This window comes from Dermacentor silvarum, chromosome 1 (assembly GCF_013339745.2).
Source record: "Dermacentor silvarum isolate Dsil-2018 chromosome 1, BIME_Dsil_1.4, whole genome shotgun sequence".
Classification (NCBI taxonomy): Eukaryota; Metazoa; Arthropoda; class Arachnida; order Ixodida; family Ixodidae; genus Dermacentor; species Dermacentor silvarum.
Window position 1 is genome coordinate 48195196 of NC_051154.1, and position 19576 is coordinate 48214771.

Here is a 19576-nt window from a genome sequence, read left to right on the forward strand (position 1 = left end):
CAATGCATTTCCGAAATGACACGTGGCAATATCAGAACATAACATCAAAAATTAAAAGGAAAAAAAAAAAAACAATTGCAGAAAGTGAGACATTGTGTCTGGCAAAGAAGAAAAAAAAATGCTTATAGGGGACAAGAAAGAGAATGTGTGTTGGAGTAGGGGAAGAGAATGTTTCAGTAGAGTAGGCAAGATGATTAGTTAACATTTCCTGGAATGATTTATGATCAGTGCACGAAACTGTTTTCTGTGTGGCTATTCCAGTGGGTTATTGCGTCCAAGAAGAATGAAGAGTTAATTCAGATGTCCGAGTGGTAATGCATGCTATGGGACGACTGTGGTTTAAAGGGACACTAAAGGCAAATACTAAGTCAAGCTAAAGTGATGTATTAGTGCTCGAGTATCTCTAAAGTGTCAATATTATCGTGAGATGAGCCTTAGTAATAGAGAAATTGAGGTAAATGCAGGACACAATTGGAGACTCCCCCGGGACATTCAAGTACTCGCCCGATGACGAAGGCACTCCTCATTTAAATTCTGTCACTAGTACTGAACCACTCATTACAAAAACATCATTGTACTGTATTATAAGATGAAAATACTACTTCACCGGTTCTATTACACTTTTACAAAAAAGAACTAACTGACATTACACCGTTGACAACGATGCGGGCGGTCAAAAGGTTTCGTGTTCGCTCGACTCTGCGCCGCCCGCACTTTCGCGTTTCAGTTTTTCTGTTATCATGTAGTGTTGCGCTTGTTTTTCTGGCTCGCAAACCTCGAACTAACTGCAAGTAGCAGAGAATTCCACTTCCATGCGACGTCGCGGAATGCCCGATTGGTCTACGCCGGTTTAGCAAAATCAGCTGCAGCGCCGCACCGTGCCGCCATCTGTCGGGCGCCGTTTCACTACCAACGGCAGCAAAGGGCGGTAATGGCATATGCAACGTCACCACTCCTCGGTTGGCATGGCGGGTGATTTGAATTGCAATAAAGGTATTTGGACCCTTCAGATCCAATTTTCTCGTAAACTAAGTCTTCTCTTTGCGCGAGACAAGCGTTTCGAGGTTTCTGGAAAGGTATTTAAACAGTCCACGTCGACTTAGTATTTGCTTTTAGTGTCCCTTTAAGCAGGAAGACATATGTAGGAGTTGATTTAACAAAGAATGCCTGGAGTGCGGATGGTCAAAAAAGGAGTGAAGCAAGCAGAGATGAGAAATGATCTGGTGGGAGGCAAGTGATGGTAATTAAAGTGTAAGCTTTTGTGCGGTTACACTGATTTCACAAGAGTATTCGTTATAAACCAAGTAGCCCGTTTTTGTACTGCTTCTAGGTTAGACGTGAGATATGATTGGTAAGGGTGCCAGGTAGATTATGCAGATTCCACCTGTGGACGTACGAATGTTAGGTATGCATACCGGCCAACTCTTCCGAATTTTCCGTAAAATGTACGAATTTGGACCCGTTTTATGATTTTTACGAATGTCGGCTCAATTTTTGCAGAAAATTGGTTTTATTCGTGAAACAATTTTTAAATTCCTCATAAAGCCACACCCTTGCTCGTGGGCGGGAGCGCCACTTACATAGGGGGCACGCAGAGAGATAGGGGTGTGCGCCTAACCTTTATTGTCTGCAGAGTAAGGACATTTTTCACTCTGTGACGTTGCCTTCGTCCGCCACTGGTTGTCGTTACTCTCAACATAAGAGACCCACCCTACGTAAGTGCCAGAGACGACGGCGATTTCGGGTCAATGTAGCAGCCACAGTTTCTGTATAGGAGGCTGTGGCCTGTCGTCTTGCGTGTTGCCTTCGCTAGGCTTTTTTCGCGAGTAAGCCCTGTTTTGTTGTCCTCGCTTTTTTATGTGTGTGACGAGCTGCTGAATCCAGTGCAGTGCGAATCCGGCACTCTGGTGTTTCATAGCCATAGCGGCTGTGAAGTGTGAAGGCGTGCTCGAAGCTTCGTCAGCACTAGACTCGCTGTGTCAGTACTTCCAAGTGTGTTTGAAGTCGTACTGCTCGGCAGAATTCCTGTGCCCCCCCCCCCCCCTCTGGTCCCGAGTTTACGAATTTGAAGGTCTTTAGGTTGGCAGGTATCGATATGCTAGTTTTTCTTATTTCAAGTGATGCAGTTTTCAGGTTACATTTTGAATATGCAAAAGTATGTGCAGCATTAGAGCTGGTGGTGGTGGCAATATGGTGACAATATAGTGACAATATGTGTTGTCCGTGATAGTGATTGTCATGTGTATACCCAGGTATGTATTTCGAAGACAGCATGTTTGATAGGAGCATAATTAATCACATAGGTGTGGTTTGTTGGGGTGCGATTGTGGTTGTATTTTAAACAAATTTACTTGCTTTCATTGGCTGCTGCTTTAGGTGTGCATAGCTGCATTTGCGGTCTCTGGCTACAGCTCATCCTATCATCGAGCTGGGCACAAGCCTTTCAATCCACTGCTCGGAGAAACTTATGAATGCATTCGAGAGGACAAGGGTTTCCGTTTCATTGCAGAGCAGGTGATGATTTTTTTCTGTATGCCCTTGTTGTTGCCTTAATGAATAGTAGTAGGAGAGCCTGATGAGTATATTTTTCTAGCAGAACTTATTACACTACACTTCCTTTAAGATGTACCTTGGATTTCTGTTTATCAGAATTTGGGAACAAACATCATTAAACTAAAACCAAGGAATGAGAAGATGCAGGACATGGCACTTCTGATTCCTTGTCCTGAGGTTAGTGCTGTTTGTTCCAAAATACATGTTTGAACTAGCCCACCTAGTTACACTAATGTCATGTCAAAAGTTCATCGTAACAGGGAAGCTGAATAAATGTCCTCAGACTGTTCAGCTTATCAAGGAATTTCACTTGACAGAGTTTGTCATGAAAGATGGGGGCCTACTGCGTTGGAGTATTAAAAAAAATAATAATAATAAGATATTAACTGCTTCTTACACCTTTGAAGGCGTAAGCACTGTATAGTTTGTTTTTGTTTCCTTGTATTTATTTCTTGCTTACATGGCACGGCGATTGTAACCATTGCCTTTGTGTTTTGAGCTTGTTGCAAACCACAGTATGACAAAACGCTATGCCTGTACTGTTTGTATGTCCACTCCTGTATGAGCCTTTCAAGGCTTACAGTATTGATAAATAAATAAAAATAAAATAAAATGACGCAGTGCTTATATGCCATTAATGATTTGTTTTAGGTGAACCACCATCCACCCGTTTCTGCCTGCTACGCAGAGTCTAAGAACTACAAGTTTTGGCAAGGTAAATCTGTCAGACAGCCTTTATTTTTTTAAATATTATTATTGTTATTATTATTGTTAATTTTTTTAGCATGTCATTTTGCTTGACTGGTTAGCCTTTCTTCAATTTACATCATCTTTCTTTCTTTTCTTTTTGTTCTCTCACAGATGTTAGGATCAAAACCAAATTTTGGGGAAAGTCTATGGAGATCCTCCCAGTGGGCTCTGTTCACCTCGAGTTGTTGAGGTACAGTGTTGCTCACACTTTTTTGCATCCTTTGCACTAATTTTTCTTTATTCTTCGGTTGTTTAGCTCTGGAAGTCACTACCAATGGAATAAGGTGACCACATGTGTGCACAACATCTTTAGTGGCCAGCGGTGGGTGGATCAGTATGGGGAAATGACAATCCGAGACCTGACCCATGATGTGACCTGCAAGTTGACTTTTGTAAAGGTGCAGTTTCTTGCTTCATTTTTTAACTTGCATAACATATCACAGTTAAGCATTAGCATAGGCAGCATATTGGCACAGGTGTTGTTAACACTCTCGCATAGATGTGCGTCTCTGTCTTTTCCACTTATTTGTTTGTGCAGCAGTTCGAGCACTAATTGACAATACTTATTTTTTATGTGCTTCTTTAGCAAATAATGTTGATAGAGAAAGAGCTTTTGTGATGGGGCTGATTGCGACAGCTATGACTCAGTGCAGCTAACCCGGATTCTTCTTTTGTCATAGGCATGTTCATTGATTGACTTCAAAATCGTTGAAAGCGTACTCAGTGATATCTCGTACCTGCCAGCAGCCATTTCCTTCTTGTAGCCGTCTGCTAATTGTTTAGTCATCTTGGATTTGTGTTTCAGGGAAAGCACTTTTCTCATTTTTGCAGAAAAGTAGTACCAGCACCACGACTACAAGAGAAATAATGACTGTGTTAGCGTGTTCTTACATGGCAACAAACAAAATGGCCACTACAAAATGATGTCAATAGGTCACCCTGGACGTCGAAACATCACTCTTGATGTCAAACATCATGTGTTATTTAAACGTCTGGGTGCCACAGAGGAGGAAAATTTGCCTTTTTTTTACCTGTCTTGCCTCTACAAACACCCTTCATGTTTTTACTTTACAGGTCGTAGAATTTGCCCAAGTTTGTTGTTTGTGCTCACAAAAATTCTGTTGTATCGAAACTGCGATGCAAAACACTTTGTTAAATTGAGGGAAAAGAAATAGATGCATTTCAGTGGAAACAAGAAATGGAAACAAAAAATGTTAGTTACATTGCGAACTTATTTATATCAAGGTTCGACTGTACTGTAATAATTTTGGAATTCATTGCTATCCTTCATGCTCATCCCCGAAACTCAAATGCTGGTGGAGCTCTGTTGTGCGAGAATGTTTCCCCCCCCCCCCCCCCCCGTTCTGTCAGCATCTGAAATTTCTGATCTGTTGCATAATTTTGACTTGTTATAGGCCAGCTATTGGTCTGACAAGCGCCATGAAGTCTTTGGAACTGTGGTCAACAAGCAGGGAGACGTTATTTGCAACCTCTCAGGGCAGTGGACCGAAGCAATATACTGTGGTGTTGCCCCTGCAGCAAAGTGCGTCTGGAGGCCTGGTAAGGGGACTACATTATTACTATTAGTAAAGACATGATATAAGTTATTTTGTGGTCACCTCATTTCACCATATGAGGTTCAATTGCTGTTTGTTGCAACATAGATTTGAAGGTAGGTTTTCTTTTAAAAGGACATTGCAGGGGAAGTCAGTGTGGGCCCTGAGTAGCCACTGTGTACCATCACTAACAACATCCTTGTGAACAGCAGTGCTGATGGCCAAGTTACCCGCCCTGGTCGCCCAGTGGCTATGGCGTTGCTGTTGCTGAGCTCGAGGTTGCGAGTTCGATCTTGGCCACAGCAACTGTATTTGGATGGGGGCGGAGTGCAAAAACGCTTGTGTACCGTGCATTGGGCACACGTTAACGAACTCCAGGTGGTCAAAATTAATTCGGAGCCCCCACTACGGTGTGCCTTATAATCAGATTGTGGTTTTGGCACATAAAACACCAGAATATTAATGGTCAAGTTGCCAAGGCGTGAACGCCATGCCAGTGACTAGTCATAACTTTCCCCATGCTCGCCAAACACACGTAGTAAAATAGAAGCTGAACTACAGAAGGACTGTGTTATAGATTTGGAGACTATTGTGCATGCAAAATGGCAGGTTGTTTCCACAAGTGGCAAGAGTTTGCAAAATGTTTCATAAGGAAAGCTAGGCACAGTCTAAGTCATGGGTTTAAACTGTACCCAAACATCATTCGGTACCGCTAGTTTAGTCATGCGTGGTGGTGTGAAGTGCTTCTGTGCGAGAAACATTGCTGGCGTGACAGAATAAAGTACATAACAGTGCCAATGTACTCCTGCAACCTGTATCTTTGCCACCCCTTCAGAACAAAAATGCTCACATTGGCAGTGATAATTCATTGCTAAGCATGTTTAAATGGCTAAAAAAGCTCGTCATTTAGCCTGTATGGGCTTTCAACCCCTGTAGCAACTTGGGCATTTTCCGCTCTTGTATAAAGAAGTGTTTCTTGCCACAGCTTCTTGTCTGATACTTTGTGTTACAAAAGAACCACGGTTTCTTTTTATGAGGGTGAATAAAATGAAGAACTTAAAAATGCGCAAGTAACTGGAAACAGTGCACAAATTTTATGAAAGTTGGTAACAGTGTTAAGTTGGCACTCATTGGCCACGCCAAAATGTGGCGGTGACTAAATGGAATGCCACATGCGAGTTCAACCGCAGTGTAGGCACAATGGCTTCACTGGCACCATGCGCCTGGAAGGAGCCACAACTTGTTTCATTTTTGAGCAGAGATATCCTGTTGAATCTTATTGTCAAAAACACCACACACCAATGCCGCTAATAAGGCCAGGGTTTTTCAGCTTGCACAGAGGAGCCATGTAACAGCATCATCGTCCAAATATGTTGGACCCAATAGACTGACACGTTATCCTTTCAAAACTCTTCATTTCTTCAGCAGTAAAACAGTGCATATTAGCAGAAAAAATTATAGCTGAACTGCACGTTGATTTCATTGTATCTTCAAATATTTAGGTCCTTCATGCACATAAGGAAGTTGACAAAAGTCGACAGGCTGAGCGCTTTTATTTTCAAATGTAATGTAATTCTTTCTTATTAGTAAGAGACTAGTTACTAACTCGAGTCAGGTGTTGCCAAAAAAAATCTGTGACATCACGGAGCTGGTGTGGGAATTTGAAAGTGATATCATTTCCCGTCTTTAATTTTCACGTCCTTAGCGGCATACCAAGTCTCCTCTCCATTCACAGTAAGATTGACCTGTTTGCAGTTCCAGAGGGGCAGCCTGTCAATGTGGCTTAATTTGTTAATCTTTTAGAGTGTTTTCTATGATGTTAGTTGTGCCAGCCATAACAACTCTCTGCCAGGGTAACAAACCAGAACTGAACTGGGAAAAAACGAAAAAAGAACTTATTTTTGTGCAAACCAGAACTAAACCTGAACGTATTTATTTTTTGCACTTTGGAGCAAAACTAAAGAGAAAGAACAACGGTTTTCGGTTCAATTAAGTTGGTCACCTTCTCTGGAGCTTTTCATTCATGCATCACCTGTACTTGTGGCACAACCATACTACCTCATCTGTAAATGCACATGTGCTTGCTGTCAATACATGAAAGGGAAACTTTCTGAAGCCGTATGGGTTTCCTTTGTAGCTTCGTGCTACAATTCGGGTGGACAAAAATTTTTCCCTTTAATCTACTTCCCTCTGCCTTGCAGGCTTCCACAGAACTGATTTGCCTTAGTCTTAAGTTATGCAAATGAACATAAACCAGTTCGAACTGGTTTGTTCAATTATTTTTTTGCACCAGAGGTAACCGGAACTGAACCGTTTTGTCTGAACCGGAACGACAACTGGAATGAAGAACGATTTCAGTTCAACACTGTCTTCTCTGTACAAGACTCCAAGTTGTGTTTAACTCTCCTCCAGCATTGTTCACAGCTTTGAAATGCCCTGACGTGCCACCTCTAAATGAATATTTAAGAAAAATTTTTACAAAAAAATTATTCATAATGATTCTGTAATATCTAAGCATCAACTGTAATTTGAAGCTATGAAATTTTTCTTTATACTATAAGGGATCTGATAGTCTTTGGTGTGATGCGAACCTGTGTCAGAGTCCTCTATTTGAGTGGGGCCTATTACAGCAAACATGTTTTAAAATACACTGTGCCGACTTGCATAGCCAGCTTCCATAGAGTTTATTGTGACCATTGAAACTGCCATTCCCACTCACAATGTCACTTCACAGACAGCGATGTCATCAGGAGGAGGAGGAGGAGGAATAAACATTTATTGCGGAACCAGCACTTTAAGATGGCCGGGCCTAAGCCTCCCATGAGGGGACGTTGAGGGCTTGCCTCGCCACTGCCTCACGGGTGTGCTGGGTCGCCCAGGTTTGGTCGTTGAGGGCGGAGCTCCGCAGAGCCTCACGCAACCTCGACGAGAGGGTCGTGGTGTTAATGTGTGTATACTGTGCCGGGCACTCCCACAGCATATGCGGAAGCGTAGCCGGGTGAGTGCCACAGCACCGGCAGTTGGGGGTATTGTAAACTTCAGGGAATATAAGGTGGAGGCGGGCGGGTGAAGGGTACGCATTTGTTTGTAGCAGACGCAGGGTGGTAGCCTGCGCCCGGCTGAACTTGGGGTGAGGTGGGGGGAAGGTTTGGCGACTAAGGTAAAATGCCTTAACGAGATCGTTGTAAGTAGTCAGACTGTCCCTGGTGTCCAACTCGTCTCCAGTGTCTCCGGCGCGGTTGACTAGTCCTCGCGCAATGGAGTGGGTGACCTCGTTGAGGTTGGGGAGGTGTGGGTGGACAGTGCCCGCGTGGGCCGGGATCCATGTCAGGGAGATCATGCTTTCTCTAGAGTGTGGTGCCTGGTGGAGGATACGAAGAGCTTGAGGAGAAATACGGCCTTTGCTGAAGTTAGTGACGGCAGAGCGAGAGTCACACACGATGGTGTGACAGGTGGGATCTAGAGTGGCCAGGGCGATGGCCACTTCTTCAGCCGTTTCGGCAGTGGGGGTAATGACGCTGGAGGCGTGGTGTAGGACTCCATCGCGTGTGGCGACGGCCACAAATTGTGTGCCTATTTGGTGCATATTTCTAATTGTGTGCCACAAATTGGTGCATATTTCTAGGAATAGGGTCTGTGTGGATCCAGCTACGGATGTTAGTCGGGATCGATTGTTTGGGGCCCTGTTGCTGATGGTAAGTAAAGCCAAGCATAGATAGAATAAAGCGTCCCGTTTCAGTAAGGGTGAGCCGTTCAAGCTGAGAGCGTTGTTGTGCTTCAATGAGTTCGGCAAGGGTGTTGTGAACTCCTAGTTGGTTGAAGAGTTCAGTACTGGTGTAATGCGGGAGGCCAAGTGCTTGCTTGTAGACCCCTCATATGAGGGTGTCGAGCTTGTTTTGTTCAGCCCGGTACCAGTTGAGGTAAGCAGCAACGTAGGTGATGTGGCATATGACAAAGGACTGCACGAGGCGGAGAAGGCTTTCTTCTTTGAGTCCCCCTCGTCTGTTGGAGATTCGTTTAAGAAGCCGTAGGGTGTTCTGAGATTGGGCGCAGATCTTGTTGAGAGCCAAGGCATTGGAGCCGTTGGTAGAGATGGTGAGACCGAGGACCCGGATACTAGGGACGTGTGGTATAGGACTGCCATCTTGAAGGCGTAAGGTGATAGAGTCACAGGGTCGGTGATCAGATTGGTGTTTTGGAGGGCGTCCCCGCTGAATGGGCTTGTATAGAAGCAGCTCCGATTTAGCCGGCGAACAGCGCAGTCCGGTCCCTTGGAGATAGGCTTCAACCGTGTCAATCGCCGTTTTTAGGGCTGACTCCACTTGACCATCGCTGCCTCGGTACGCCCAGATGGAGTGAACATTCATCAGGAGTGAACAAGGATTTTGACACATTTCAAAGAGCATGAATAAGTTCTTGTTTAACCTTTTGGCTCCTTGTGAATCACTGGAGCTCTTCTGGGCAATTATATATCCAGTGGAATCTTGTTGATATGATCTTCACAGGAACCGAAAAATAAAATGTATCATCCGAAAATCTTATTATCCGAAATATATTTCTCCTATAAGACACTGGCTGTGAAATAAACAAAAAACGTATTATCCCAAAAAACGTATTATGCAGAATCGTATCAGCGAGATTCCACTGTATCTATGTCTCTTCTGGGCAATTAAAAAGAGCATTACACAAGATGCCTGCTCACTCAAAATGTTGAAACAGTTGTTACAAACACATTGTGTTGGTTGCAGTCAAAAGATGTCATTTTGTTTTTCTTTTGCCAACCAAGGAGTGATGCCCGAGGACTATGAGCTGTACTATGGTTTCACACGGTTTGCCATTGAACTCAATGAACTTGACCCACAAGTGGCTAAACTGTTGCCTCCAACTGATTCAAGGTTCCGGCCAGACCAAAGGTATTATGTCTACTTGTGCCGCTGTCATCTATTTCTATGTGTTAGCCATTTCCTTAACCCTTCGGGGACCTGGCGCTTTTCCCGGCATGCACCAAATTCAACTTCTGTCCAAGTAACACATTAGCAGGCATTAAATTCAAATGATATTTATTAAAGGTATGTTGTGAACCATTTTACGAATATTTTAATCTGAAGATTCATGAAAAAGTTAGGACTTATGCTGGTTAATGATTTTTATTAGGATAATTGTTTATCAGGCAACATGGCCTCTTTGTTGCTGTCTTTGACTCTTGAAGACACTTGTAATCAACAGCAAAGTCATCTGAGTCAGAGTTAATAAAAAATGAAATTTTTGCTTTGTTCTGAAAACACGTTGGCTTTCTGCTCCAGTATGCCATGTCAGAAAACAAAAAAAACACTAGCAACACTGACAGTCTATAAGCTTTGTTTTACCATCGGTTGTATAAAAACAAAGCCTACCATAAAATGTTTGTTTAACCAACTAATGAATAGATGATGCAACCAGCCTATGGATGTTTCACGTTTTCAAATTATCTCGGGCATGGCCAGAGCTGTGCGTTGGCGGCCAGGCAAGCGTACTTGGGCGCGGCACATAAAGGGGTAAATGAGAGAAACGCACTTGAATGCTGTAAGCAACTTAATTTTCACAGTTTTCGTGATGGGTCTACAGTTTGTGATTGGTCTTGGGGACAATTCACATTTAGGTATGATCACAGGGCACGTTCAGTTTTTCCATTTCATGAAATGCAGTGCTCATTAATTATTCCCAAATTTCAGATTGTGCCAAGAACTTCCAGTTTTAATAGGGCTGTGTTGGCTTGTGAATATAAACTCATTTATGGTACTATACATTGCATTAGTTCCCTCTGAAGCTTTTCGTATTTGAGATATAATGCCTTGAGTACTGAATTCTATGAAACATTTCAGCATTAGAAAAGCATACTGTTGTGAAGTCAGGGGTCCGAGCGGGCCACGAAGGTTCCATGAATGGTGCCGTGCCAAGTTCCGGGAGAAGGAGAGGTCCAGGGAGATGTCCAAGAGATCAGAAAAGGGTTTTATATACAAATGTACATGATATTTTACACGAAGGGCTCCATGATTCTTGGAGTCGTCTACATGCTAACGTCTTTGCATGTCCAAACGTTTACATCTCTGAGCGTCCTACACAACACTCAAGCCCCACTTTTTATCAGTTCATTTCCTCCTTTTCCTCATCGAGGGAATTCACTGTGGTTCTTCTCGGCCAATCACGGTTGTGGACCGTTCGAAAAATCCCGCCCATGATGTGGCACCGTTCTGCTGGGCTCTGCCTCTAATGTTGCTCGATCTCCCCCCCCCTGCATACCAGGCACCGGGTGGCACCTTGGGAATCAAACGTCCAAGCTGTTCCCACGGAAATGCCTGACGTTGGCCCCTTGCAAGAATAAGTGGCCTCTCGGTGATGATCAGCTTGTCAGTCAGGAGACTGGCCTTTGTGGAAGCTACCGCCAAGCCCCGTCGTAGACCAGACGGGTGCTGGTGCTTCACGTAAACACACCAAGAGCGACGTTGCTGTTTTAGCGAAGCACGAGGCCGATTTCTCATTGCAGCCTGGGGTCTAATTGCTCGTCCATTAGTCCCAGGTGACGGTGACGCTCCCCGGCTTAGAGAAACAACAATGTGTGAACAGCACTCCACAGCTGCACATCTGTCAGTGAGGCATCCTTTGTCCCGAAGGACCGCCAGGCACAACAGTGCTTAACATTGTGACTGACATACAAGTCTCGTTAATTATTTTTTTATTTGACAGTTCCGTGTTTAAGAAAAGTCTCCAGAAATGCTGCATAACCTAGTGTTTTATGACATCTTGCACTTACAAGGATGCCATGATATGATTGCAGGCTGTTAGAGGTTGGCAACATTGCTGCAGCTGAAGCAGTCAAGTCTCAACTGGAGCAGAGCCAGAGGGAACGACGAAAGCAAAGGGAAGAAGAGGGCGTTGAGTATCAGCCAATGTGGTTCAGGTTAGTTCATGTGTCAGCTTTCTTATAGCTACCTTAGTTAGGTTCTTAATAAGGAAGTTCACTTTCCTTTAGTAACCTCATTGAGGGTAGTAGTATGTGCACTTATCCTTTTCTCTAGGACTGCATTTCACCTGCTAGCAACTTCAAGTTATCACTCAGCGCAACCCATGCCTGCATGATTTGGAACTTACTCGAAGGTTATCGTAGAATCCATCTCTTATGTCTTTTGTCACGGAACCTTGTGTAATCTGATTGTATGCACGGCACGAATTGTGTAGTACCTTCTGGAAGACACGTGGGCACCAGTGATTATGCTAGAACCTTTGACGAGTTGTGTATAAAAGCTGACGCACTTGACCCGCAGATCAGATTTTCGCCAATCGCTGACTGTGCTAGCTGCTGTCGTTGTGCTTGACTGTTACTTGTTTTTTTAGGCACAAGTTCGCCCAATAAAAATTTAGTTTCGGGATTCACAGTTTTGCTACTGTGTTCTTCATTGTCACTACAGCATGACAATATTATTGCATCGCTGGGATGTTCCCATCTGCTCGGCGAGCAGAGCATTGAATACTTCCGTTGTTCTGCTAAACTGATAATGTATGCAGATGATACGAGCATATTTTAACCTTGTCTGCTTGTCAAGATTTAATTAAAAGGTCCAATGAAACCCTAGAAAATCTGGCTGCCTGGTCTAGGTAAAATAGTCTCACTGTAAATTCTAGCAAAATGAAAGCAGTTCATTTTTACACTAGAGGCACACAAATTCCATTAGTTCAGACCTTAACTTTCACCTCTTTACATATTCAAGTAGTGGGCACTATGGCGGTATTGGGAATACACTTCTCGTGTAATATGCGGTGGGATGAACACATCAATGGTCTTGTGCAAAAACTGAGCAAAGTAAACTGTAACTGGTGCTGTATGTTGCAATAGATATGTTCTACCCACCTCTGAGAAGTTGTTTGTCTATAATGCCCTGTTTGCCTCACAGCTTAATTATTGTTATCTTGCTTGGAGTACCACAAGCCAGTCAAATCTGTGTAAATTACAAATTTTGCTATAAAAAATGGTCCGAATTATTGGAAATATTTCTTACAATGCACATACCAAGGCTCTGTTAAGTAAATTTAATATTCACAAAATTAATGAAATGTATAATAACGTACTCTTGCGTGAGCTTTATACGGAATATAAACGCAATAGCACGAAACTTGAACATTTAGCATACTTAGGAAAACATGTACCCACACGTGTCACAAGACAACCAGAGCGGTGGAAGGTTCCATGCTTAGGACTAATTACAGTCTACAAATGCTTAAGTACATTTTACCAACCTTCCTCAACTTGTGCAGTGTATCGGGTATTGACTTATGTAGTCTTTTGTTTAAAGACTTCAAATCATTGGTTGTTTAGTATAATAACCTTTGTTGGATTTTCTTTTCTTCCTTTTCTGCCTTCTTGTTAAGCTTTTTGCAATTACTGAAGCATTTTTTTTTCATATTTATTTGTTTCTTTCTGTACAGGTACATAAACAGGAGCAAAAGCAAAAGGCTTAGTAGCCTGACAAAGGCCTTTGTTCCAATTACAGTGCAGCACGCAGGCCAGTAGGCACACTGAGCAAAAACAACAAAACACATACGTACATATTTCAACACAGGAGAAAAAAAATTGCTTTCAAAAGAATAAATAATTTTGGAAGTTTCTACTTGCTCCCTAAACGTGAAAATGATGAAATGCACACAATAAGGCGACCTGATTTACAGGTACACATAGTTTTACATTAGGACACTTGTACTGTGAAACCATTCATGACACACGTTATAGTTGCTCAACACAGAGTAATCGAGCAAAAAACAAAACAAAACAATATACACGAAGCACGCAAGATAATAAGGTAGATATATGTAAGTATAGTGTCACGTAATGGTTTCGTGTTAGACAGTTTAAGAGGAAACAGAAGCACATTTAAAAAAGATTCAAGAAAATTCAATGTTATTTTCCATCAAATCCATTTTAAACTTTTTTTCAGAGGTTGTGCTGTCTCAGAAGCAGTCGATGTTATTTAGCGAAGTAGGCACCTGATATGTAGTGTGTTGCCTTCCATAAGTAGTTTGAATCCTTGGAGTCTAACGTGGGTGTGGAAAGGATAAGGAGAACCCTGAAAATCTTGCAAGCAAAAAAGCCTATTGTTTTTGTATGCTGAAACAATTTGAATTAGTATACCTGATTAGCTTTTAACATAGGATGCTTTAGAAAAAGTGGTTTTGTCCCCAGCTTGCGTAAGGGGCCATAATAGTTTTCAAAGATTCTCAGCTTTAGTATAACGAGTTTAGTATAATTGGTCAACGTCATTGTTTCCCCACACAAGGGCACAATAAGAAAGCCGAGAACACAAGAGAGTATAGTAGAGCGTGTTTTTGAGCCACAGCGGTATTAATGAATTTAATTTGTACATGCATCCAATGCTTCTACGTAATTCGGCCGTTAACTTTGTTATGTGTTCGTTCCAAGATAAGTCTTCCTGAAACCGTACTCCCAGGAATTTTTTAGGCATGACCTGTTCTAATAAATGTCCTTGGTAGGAAATGCTCATGCTGAAATTTTGTGGCTTGTTCACAGGAGCAAATAGCATGTATTTTGTCTTATTGGCGTCAGGCATAACTTGTAAAGTTTTAACCAGGAAGACAACTAATTCAGCAAATGATTCACATTTCCTTCAAGATCGACCAGCGAAGCACCCTCAAAAAAGATATTTGTGTCGTCTGCGTACATTGCTAGTTTGGGACAATCTGGAATGCGGCATAAGTCAAATATTTACGTATACAGTCAAACCTCGATATAACGAACCTTGATTTAATGAAATTTGCAATGTTACGAACTATTTTTATTTCCCCATTTTAGTTCTGTTGAATTAACAAAATCTTGATATAATGAAATTCTCGATATAACGAAGTTTTTCGCTGCAAGTACAACTTTGTTATATCGAGGTTTGACTGTATACTACATAGGAGGGGACCCAATATGAAGCCCTGCAGTACTCCTTTCTTCACTTCAGTGTACGCTGATGACTCCTTATTTATTACCACGTATTGGTAGCGACTGCTTAAAGGGGCCCTGAACCACCCCTCGGACTTGGTAAAATAACATAGTCCACGGGTAGCATATGCTGCTGTGATCATCTCAGCCAAGTTTTGCTGTCATAGGCGGTGCGTGGAGCTCGCAAGTGAAGTCACCTTTCTCTCAAACGTTATCGTTTCAACAGAAGCCATGATCCTCACTCTCTTCTGTGTGCTTTATTACGTAATAAAGCACATTCCAATACGCGGCTGCTATTGATCGCTGCGGTCGGCTACACCGCTGCCGCCGCAGGGTGTCGCCACGAATCCACGGGCTGTTCGCTGTGGACAACCGCGTTTGGCTTATGTTGAGTGTCTCGTAGGCACCAAAATCGGAAGTCATGGCGTCTACGTTAACATCCAAAATGAAAGTTGAACTGCGCGTCACGCTGGCATTTCGAAGGTGGAGCGTTGTGGCCCCGCCCCACTCTGCTCTAGCCTTCGCAGTGCAAGGCATTGAAGGAGGAAGGGGAGCACAGCGGAGGCCGTGTTTGATTGCCAATAACTCCACTTCTGCTGAATGCATTGAAGTACTTTTTGCGGCAAAGTATTTCTGAAATAGCCTACCTATTTTCACTTCAAATGTCCTTCTCCACTTCGATAAAAAGTGATTCAGGGCCCCTTTAAGTAGCTTTCCAACAAGTCACGTGCAATGCCTCTTATACCACATGTGCTCAGTTTTTCAACTTCTGCAAACGCAGATCGTTGAATGATTGAATTATATAGAGCTGCTTGCTCAAATAGTGTGCCGTGCCGAGCAGCATCATGTTCTGCATAAAGTCCAAGTGCAATAAAATCCTATCGCAGCCTGCGTGCTGTTTGCTTTGGGTGGAAGTGAAAACATGTGAGGGTGAGTCGAGTAGGATGGTGGCTTAATAAGGGCCATTTTCCCGCACGAGCATGGGGATAGGGGTAGGAGAGCGAGCTCGCGCTAAGACGATCAACTACATGCAAGTCGAGAGGGGCAGCTTCGCGCGTCTCCTTTTCTAGCCCGGCCATAGCTGTGCATGGCTGTCAGTGTGGCTGAGCGCATTCGCATGCCCTTTCTTAGAGGTAACCTGCCACATGCACAAGCCGAGGTGGTGTGCCATCATGTGTGCTGTCTTCTCGCGCATTTGATGCTGGAGGTTGCGTAATCTAAAATTTTGGAGATCAAAGAAGCGAGAGGCAGACGAAGCATTCACTCCCCACTATGGGTGACACTATCAGTCAGGGAGGTGGAGTGGACGCAAGAGCAAGGCTGGCTTCGCTTCCTACCGTCGATGTGAAGATATCGGCGACACTGAATGAAACAGTACCTTTCGCTGTGGCTCTCAAATTCAACAATTTTTTTCCAATTGCCCAATAATTCATTAAATTTTGCAGCCACTTCAGTCTAAGAAAAATATGTTGGTGACTGTACTTATTTGCATAAATGGTTGAATTTATTTCAATATAATGAAATTTCAGTATCATGAAGCAAAATTCCAAATTTTACGGACTTCGTTATATTGAGGTTTAACTGTGCGTGTGTGTGCGTAGATGTGCGTGTGTGTTAAATTCCATAGAGAATATGGCACAATTCAGCCTGTTCAGGGGATTACCTGAAGAGGCCGACATTACTTGTGCGAGAAATCGTGATGTACTGGTGGCTAATGAAAAATATTGATTAATAATCTTTTTAATGATTCGCTTCAGGGCACATCTTCTAATTATGAACATGGAGCCAAGCAGTAGTGAAGTCATGTCTGCTTAAGACATCCTAAGATTAGCGCTTCTTTTGAGATATTTGTCCCCAAAACCCGCTAAAAGATGTATTCACATTACTGATCATCCCAAACTGCTTGATGCATGCTTTTGCAAATCTGTTAGCTGCAACGCCAATGTATATTGTAGCACACTTTAAAGTGGTGCTAGTCTTACGGTTTCTGCTAAGCAAACTTCACTACTGCTTGACATCAATTTTGCGATTGCAACATGTGCCCTAAAGTAAATAATTAAAAACTTAGTGTAGAAATCTTTTTAATTAGCTACTTGTACATTCAGATTTCTCATGCGGGTAATTTCTGCCTCTTCCATGCATGCGTTGGAAAGGCATAACAATGCTATTTGTCACAGGCAATTAAAAAAAAAAAGTTTGAAATAAAAACAAGAACATGTGGTGTATGTTGCAAACAATTTGCTTTTTATTCGCCACATCGCACGCTGTGAACCAAGAACTGCAACATCTGCAATGCCATTTCTAGCAGTATATCTAGAAACAGTTCAAACAAGAGCAGCACTGTGAGATGTTGAGTGGCTGAGTCGCTGATGGTTGAACCCTCTGTGGTCACTTAGTTGCTATGGCATTGCACTGCCAAGCACAAGGTAGCGAGATCAAATCGCGATGCCGGTGGCCGCATTTCGGTGGTGGCAAAATGCAAAAACACCTGTGTACTGTGCATTGGGTGCACGTTACAGAACCCCAGGGAGTCAAAATCCGGAGCCCCCAACTACGGCGTGCCTCATAATCAGATTCTGGTTTTGGCACAGAAAACCACAGAATTAAATTTTTTTAATGGGTGAAAGTACAAGTGGTACTTATATTTTTATTCTTAACTGAATTGTATGACTTACAACAACACAGAATGTACAGGGAGCTAGGTGCCAGAATTGTAGCATTTTATTTGATTTGTACATAGGATCAGGACATTGTCCTATTCAGCAACAATGGGGACAAATTACAACAAATGATTGAGGACCTTAACCGAGAAAGTGTAAGAGTGGGGTTGAAGATTAATATGCAGAAGACAAAGATAATGTTCAATAGCCTGGCAAGGGAACAAGAATTCAGGATCGCCACTCAGCCTCTAGAGTCTGTAAAGGAGTACATTTATCTAGGTCAATTGCTTACAGGGGACCCTGATCATGAGAAAGAAATTTACAGAATAAAATTGGGTTGGAGTGCATATGGCAGACATTACCAAATTCTGACTGGGAGCTTACCACTGTCGTTGAAAAGAAAAGTGTACAATCATTGCATTCTGACGGTGCTAACATATGGGGCAGAAACTTGGAGGTTAACATAGAAGCTTGAGAACAAGTTAAGGACCGCACAAAGAGCGATGGAACGAAAAATGTTAGGCCTAACATTAAGAGACGGGAAGAGAGCGGTGTGGATCAGAGAACAAACGGGGATAGCCGATATTCTAGTTGACATTAAGAAGGGAAAAATGGAGCTGGGCAGGCCATGTAATGCGTAGGCTGGACAACCGGTGGACCATTAGAGTTACAGAATGGATACCAAGAGAAGGGAAGCGCAGTCGAGGATGGCAGAAAACTAGGTGGGGTGATGAAGTTAGGAAATTTGCAGGCGCAAGTTGGAATCAGCTAGCGCAAGACAGGGATAATTGGAGATTGCAGGGAAAGGCCTCGTCCTGCAGTGGACATAAATATAGGATGATGATGATGATAGCATAGGATCAATATTCAGTATTTAGTCATAGTGTCACCTCACTCGCGCATTTTTCTTGTGCAGGTGCCAGGTTTAGTTAAGCTTTCTGGAAACATCATCTTGTTGGCTGCAGTGTTTGTGTCACAGACCATGCACAATATATGGTGTTTATTTAGCAGCGAATAGTTTCTTGCAATTATCTTTCTTTTAATGTTTTCTTAATGGTACGTCACTGCAAACACGGCTACGCACTGTAGACACAAGAGACACTCCCGCAGCCCAAAAGCCTTTGTTAATTCATGAGCAGAGATTTTGTTTACAACATGCATAGCACAACTTGTTACAACTTTGGGACCAGTTCTTACTTTTGGATATGCCAAAACATTAGCAAATGCATGCAACAGGTGTTAGTTCAATGTGTCACAGGAATTCACTGATTGCATACATTTTACAGTGCTCCTCTTTTGCCCTTTGTTTGAAAATTTTCTAGAAATACTGCTAGAAAAGACATTACATATAATGTAGAGTGCACTTCTTGGTCAAGTGATAACTTCATAGCATGGCATAGGATGTTCCGAAAGCTGTAAGCTCAGATCGTCACGTTTCATTTATTGAGCACTGTACATTAAAGAGCTCCACAGAAATAGGAAATCTGTATTTTATTTATTAATGTTATGTTCACGCCCTGTTAAAGCTTCGGCAGTACAAGATAGCCAGGGGTTGCAAAGAAACTTCCAACAAATATAGCCAAAGTTTACGTTCAGTAGACTTATGTTAGGTTTACTCCAGTTATTTCGATCACAGCCGAAGGTCCCAGCCGGCACCCATGCACTTATATGGGCCCAAACTTTCATTATTTCAATCCTAAAATTGACCTTCGCTGGATAATTCGAACTTAGCCAGTCAGCACACACGTGCCTGACCCCTATGGTGACCCCAATAGCGACCTCTTTAGTAGCAGTGTCTGTCTCGTCGAAGCTTAGGGGACAGTGAATGCGCTAAACACACGTACGCACTCTCTCATCAAAAACGCCTATTTTCGGCCTGCCCTATTAGGCAGCAATAATTATAGCTCACATTGTCTGATTATGGTATTTACCTGATTCTAGCACGCACATTTTTTTTTTCTTCAGGAAAACTGGGCTGGAAATCACATGCGTGGTGCACTCGGACACTATGCCAAAACCGCCTTTGCAGCATTTGTTTGCTTCGCCGCATAACACAGCTGTATTGCGGCGCAGCTGAGTTTAAA

At 42.8% G+C, this 19576-nt stretch overlaps 1 protein-coding gene across 5 annotated transcripts in view; it reads left to right on the top strand.

The window, feature by feature from the left end:
* The window catches only part of LOC119462347 (oxysterol-binding protein-related protein 6-like), a 131900-nt gene that overhangs the window by 103415 nt on the left and 8909 nt on the right, over window positions 1–19576 (top strand). For all 5 annotated transcript variants that reach the window (XM_037723697.2, XM_049667632.1, XM_037723692.2 and 2 more), the window contains exons 15-21: window positions 2377–2514; window positions 3205–3268; window positions 3415–3493; window positions 3560–3701; window positions 4719–4863; window positions 9646–9772; window positions 11674–11796. In XM_037723697.2, coding sequence (XP_037579625.1) covers window positions 2377–2514; window positions 3205–3268; window positions 3415–3493; window positions 3560–3701; window positions 4719–4863; window positions 9646–9772; window positions 11674–11796 — 818 coding nt within the window. The remainder of the gene's footprint in view (window positions 1–2376; window positions 2515–3204; window positions 3269–3414; window positions 3494–3559; window positions 3702–4718; window positions 4864–9645; window positions 9773–11673; window positions 11797–19576) is intronic.